This window comes from Microcaecilia unicolor, chromosome 3 (assembly GCF_901765095.1).
Source record: "Microcaecilia unicolor chromosome 3, aMicUni1.1, whole genome shotgun sequence".
In the NCBI taxonomy this organism is placed as follows: Eukaryota; Metazoa; Chordata; class Amphibia; order Gymnophiona; family Siphonopidae; genus Microcaecilia; species Microcaecilia unicolor.
In genome coordinates, this window is record NC_044033.1 from 402,124,937 (window position 1) to 402,130,936 (window position 6,000).

Genomic DNA, 6,000 nt, shown 5'->3' on the forward strand with positions numbered 1-6,000 from the left:
TAATCTTTTCAGACGAGATTTGACAGTCACAGGTGCAATAACAGACTGCTTTACAAGTATCATTCCATTGCTGAATGAAATTCAGGGAAGGGTTTGAGGTAAGTAATGCGCTGAATAATTCATTGGAACTGAATTTTAAAAGATCAATTTTACCTCTAGTTTTAAAGGAATGTAACAAATTTTGGGATTTGACCAAGGTATTGGGGTCCAATGAAAAAAGTAGTTGGGTCTGTAAATTTAGTTGCTAATATGTCAAGTTGATGGCCTTTAACATAAGAGGTCATTCCGTTGAAAAGCGAGAATTGGCAAACATTGAGGAATTCTAGGAAATTCTTGGTGTATTGGTTGGTAATGTTTTCAAGATGTAAATTAACATCTCCAACCAAAATGATATTATCATTATTAATACATGCATTGGAGATGAATTCTGTAAGAGCAGCCTCAACTAATTTCTAACAATTATGTGCACAGAGGTACTTCACCCCCTATACTGTACCTCTCTGTTGTGTTCTTATTTATTTATCTATTTTGCATCTCAATGTTTTTTTATGCAGTGGATTCTGTCCTCTTCCATGGTGTATGTTTCTACTTCAGAAGCATTTACTTCTCATAACCTAGTAATGGATACTTCCTTCTTGTCATGTGTAAACTTTACTTTGTAGCCTCATGCAATAAGGCATTACATTGTTTAATTTTCCATGTTGTTATAGGGAACCTATATTATCCCACTATTGGCATCTGTACTGAGAGATCAGACTCAGTTTGAAAAACCAGAGCAGTTCGATCCTCGGCACTTTCTTGATTCCGCTGGAAATTTTGCAAAGAAAGATGCATTCATGCCATTTTCAGCAGGTAATCTGACTTTTGTATTTGCTGTTTCCATATTCTGGGTTTATGCACTACAGTTTAGAATGCACCCTAAAGCATATTTAAGGGGTAATTCTATAAGGAGGTCACAAACATTTAGGCATCAAGAACACATGTAAATGGCTAGAATATCAGTAGATATGCAAATGCATATATGTATGTATATATAATCATTTTTGGCCAATGATTATGTCTTCTTTAGATATTTCCTTATTTAATCCTTACTTGGAATCAAACTACTTGAGAATTATTGGAAACAATAACCCCTTAAACTGGATAACCTATACCTTAAAAAAGTATTACTCCTTGGTTTAATGAAGTTTTACTCAGTAGGTGCCTACTTTCCATTATAGAATACTGGGCTAACAGGTGGTATATTTGCCTATAATTAGGTCAGCCATACAGCTGGTTTAAAGGATCTTGCCTAAATGATGGCGTTTCACTTTCAATTATGGATCTGCAGGTATCAATCACCCACAGGCCTGCAAGCTATGTGAGAGAGCTGAAAATAACCTTGTCTGTGCACTAAGTGCAATTCCTGATCTACACTAAGGGCTAAATTCAGTAAACTGCGCTGAAAAATCAGAATGGAAAAAAATTATGCATTGAACAGTTTTAGCTAAAGGATATCAGCATTTTATAGAATAGTGCCTAATCTGTGCCTAATTCAAGTCATCTGCATTTATGCCTGCTAAAAACAAATGTAAATGCCAGCACCTAAATTAGGCGTGGATCAGTCTTATTCTATTTGACTGCATGTAATTCATGGAAATGTCCCCAAAATGCCCCCTAAACATGTCTCCCCCAAAAATATGTGTCTTAGGATTTACATGCAGATTGTTATAGAATATGAGCGAGAGGTAGGGTAGGGAAGGGAGGGGCGGAGCATAGAAGCTCGCAGTTCCTCCAGGCTGCCACAGCAGTGAGTGGGAGGAGAAGCTACTGGTTAGTTATAATAAAATCAGGACAAAGAGGCAGAAAAGTAAATGGTAGAAACTGGGAGGAAAATATCCTAAGTGTCTATATTGGATAAGATCACATGATCTCCCCCAGGCTTTCCTTTTTCTGTTGAGTTGGTGCTTGATATTAATTTGAATGACAATTTTAAGAAGGCCAAAATCACATTTTCTTTTTGTTGCAGGTCGGAGAATCTGTGCTGGTGAGACTCTTGCCAAAATGGAGCTTTTCCTTTACTTTACCAGTCTTCTTCAGAAGTTCACTTTCTGTCCTCCTCCTGGTGTAACAAACTTGGACCTCACCCCTGCAGTTGGGCTTACAACCCCTCCCATGCCCCACCTTGTTTGTGCTCTGCCACGTTCCTGAACAACCATATTTGCATATCTACATATTCTGGGAGTTTATACAGAAAGAACAGGAGAGGCCAATTGTATTATATTTTCTTCTGAATGTCTTCTACTTCCATGCAGGGGAAAGTGCAACAGTTGTGCTAGCAAGATTTTGAAAGTTATGATTAGAAGTTTAAGGCTCCTTTTACTAAGCGGTGGTAAGCCCAATGCAGGCTTACCGCTCGCTATACAGGAAGTACCACCGGGCTACCTCAGCCAGCGCTGGCCCACTTTTGCTGCAGCTTGGAAAATGGGGCCCTTAGTCCTTTAGAGCTAGATTCTATATATGGCACCTGAAAAATTCCACGTGGAAAAAAAATATGCCTAGTTGTATTCTCTAAAGTAGGCCTAAATTTTATAGAATAGGCTTAAATTTCTACACAGTATATAGAATATGCCGAGCGCCAGTCTACGCAATTAAATTTAGTCATGGTCAATTACGTCAACTAAAATCTGGTGTAAATCCTGATGCCTACATTAGGCATGGAGCGGATGTGTTACATAACAACTTACACAGGTTTTAGAAATGCCCATGACCCGTCCATTCCACACCTATAACCACACCCACTTTTCAACTAAGCGACTTAGAATTCAGGCGCACTACATTATAGAATAGACAGTAGTACGCATAAATTCTAATTAATGCCAATTAGTGCTGATTGCTTGTTAACATCCAATTATCAGTGCTGATTAGCTTGTTAACTGAGTTATGGAATATGCTCTAATTTCTGAACAGAAATCTCTTGCATGATATATAGAATCCAGGGGTTAATGTGAGGATTATTGGTGATCCTCTGTATTTTCTTATTTGACATTTGTTGTAAAGGTTATCTGCATAATTATGTCACTTTCCAACAGTTTGTAAGTGCAAGTTGTCACAATTTATAACCCCACATTCATACTCGGGATTCCATGGAACAACTATAAAAACCGGAAAAAGAACTTCAGAAACAAAACAAGCCAGAAGAATGAAATTTTGGAAATGATAATGCCTTTTTGGATGTATTTCACTTGTTACAAGGAATTAATTTATAATTGGGGATAGCTAGAGCACTCACTAATGTTTCTCCACCACTTACCTATAAGGTAAGAACGATTTACAATTGCAAGAATAAAAGGAATTAAGTGTATTTACTGGATTGCATTAACCTGCATTATCAGGTTTTAAAGAACAAGAACACTACATATTTAGATTCAAAAGGTTTATTAAGTTACAATATGATTAATGCAATCTTATAAGTGAGAAATAGTTCTTTACAGATAATCTGTGCTTAAGTAAGGTAGCCAGTTTAAAAGTTAAGGTTATAATTTAACTTACAGGAGAGTCTTTGTTACAGAGCTGAGTGATGAGCACATGGTCAGGAGCAGGGAGCAGGGCTTCTGCAGAGATGGATCTGAGTTGCAGCTGAAGAGAGAATCTGCTTGTCTGGAACAGCTTGTATCTTTTATATCTTGCAAGCTTGCAGGAGGATATGATCACAGAGTCCCAGCACCTGCTTCCTGGTTTGCACTGGATAACTTGCAAGGCATTATGGTTATTGTAGTCTGTTCACATGATCACATTATAAGTCTTTCCTTTCTGCAGATGTCCTGGCGTCCATTTGTCTGATAGCTGATGGGAGGGGGCAGGTATACCTCTGATGACAGGCAAATGTTTTGTTTATGTTTTTCCTCTGAAGTCTTTGTCTTCAATGGGTTCTCCAGACTTTCTGTCTCTTGGGTCTTTGGTTTTCGGAGATGTCTGGATGAGCCTTCAGGTACCCACCTTAGTCATGCTTTTGTTAAACAGTTCTTCAATTGGGAGGAGCAGGAAGCTATATATCTCTCTTTTGTCTTTGTTAAGTGTTCCCAAAAGTTTCCCAGGAGAAGGGAGGGAGAGAGTTTGTAAACTCTTTGCAGGCAGTACCTTTTGTCTTTTAAATGTTCTGCAAAGGGAGGGGGAAGAGGGGCTTGGAGTTCTGCTGCAGTTTCAAATATATTTTTAAAGCTGTATTTTTGTATTGCTATATATATATATATATATGTATCTGATTCAGCAGATACATATATATATGTATCTGATTCAGCACAATCTGCTCAATAATTCTGACACCATGTTACACACTGACTGTGAAGATTAAACACTCTAGAAATAGAAGGGCCCTTTTACTACAGCAGATTAAGTTTTTGCACTTATTGTAACTTAACAATAATCATTGACGTGTGGAAAGTGCAAAGGCTGCATGAAAATTGTTGGGGGGGGGGGGGGCATGCACTGCATGCCCTCTGCAATTATATTAGCATGTAATAAACTTGGTTGAAATTAGTGTCAATGCATCTAGCGTTTCCTCTTGAGAAAGTGGTACGTGAACCCGCGTTAACTACACAAATGCAGATCCCACCCTATAACACAACATGATGTAAAGCATGAATTAGCACGTGCTAACTGGCATGCCACTGTGGTAGCAGTTATCACAGTAACAGTTACCTCTTTCGAAATTATGCATTAAGGACTGAATTCTATAAATGGTGCCAAAAAATAGCACTAAGCACTGAACAGTGCTTAAAGTTAGACACCGTTTATAGAATAGCACTTATCACCAAGAACCCCAACTATATTTAGGCACAACTATTTACACCAATGAAACTTGGTGTAAATCCCTGTGCCTAAATTAAGCGCAGATCCCCTTTATTCTATAACAACATGTGGAAATTAAAGGAATGCCCTTGATCCACCCATGACTGCACCCCCTTTTTTGATCCACATCTAAATTTATGCACATAAATTTTAATTAGTTCCAAATAACACCAATAAATGCTTGTTAAGATCTCAATTATCGGTGCTAATTGTATCTTTTATATCTTTTATATCTTGCTTGAGAAATATAGAATGCCCAATCTATCCACCCTAACAGATTAACTGTTCACTCGCCCTCTAGATTGTTCTCTTGTCTTTTAGATTGTAAGCTCTTTGAGCAGGGACTGTCTTTCTATGTTTAAATTGTACAGCGCTGCGTAACCCTAGTAGCGCTTTAGAAATGTTAGTTAGTAGTAGTAGTAATTGTCTCATTATTCAATTAAATTTTGCATGTAAATTTGGCATATGCCCTAATTTGCACGTGCAATTTTTAGTGCTTTGTATAGAATTTGGGGATAAATGCTTAATGTCTTTTAGTAAAAGAGCCTCAAAGTGTTTTCTTGCTTTCTGAAATCCTTTCAAAATAGACACCACAATTAATATTCAGCACAGATCAATATGGTTTCTATTTAGAAACATTCCTGTGATTCTGCAATTGATCAAATATCTGAAGCAATTCAGGGGCCCTTTTACTAAGCTGCGTAGGCACGTACGTGTGTCCTTTGTGTGCCAGTTTTGAACTACTGCCCAACTACCATATGGCCCAGGCAGTAATTTCATTTTTTATGCGTGTCCACTAAGCGCACCAGAAATTTTCCGGCACGTGGCACTAACCAGGCAGTAATCGGCATTGTACACGCAAGGACCATTACCGTCCAGTTAATGCGTGAGACCTTACCGCTAGGTCAATGAGTGGCAGTAAGGTATCAGGCCCAAAATGGACGTGCATCAATTTTTATTATGCCGCACGTCCATTTTCAGCCCCCAAAAAAGGACTTTTTTTGCAGGCGCGCTGAAAAATGAACCTGCATGCATCCAATACATTTTTTGGCGCACCTTAGTAAAAGGATCCCTCATTCTTTAGCATTTTTCCCTTACTACAAAACTGACATTTTGGATAGATTGGATAATATTGGATGCATCTTACAAAAATTAATTCCTGTGCATAGT

The 6,000-nt window shown here is 38.1% G+C and overlaps 1 protein-coding gene across 1 annotated transcript in view; it reads left to right on the forward strand.

The window, feature by feature from the left end:
* LOC115467073 (cytochrome P450 2K6-like) overlaps positions 1 to 2,407 on the forward strand; it is an 84,841-nt gene extending 82,434 nt beyond the window's left edge. Inside the window, exons 8-9 of the mRNA XM_030198753.1 lie at positions 711 to 852; positions 2,009 to 2,407. Coding sequence (XP_030054613.1) covers positions 711 to 852; positions 2,009 to 2,190 — 324 coding nt within the window. The 3' untranslated portion in view covers positions 2,191 to 2,407. The remainder of the gene's footprint in view (positions 1 to 710; positions 853 to 2,008) is intronic.
* The last annotated feature ends 3,593 nt before the right edge of the window (positions 2,408 to 6,000 follow it).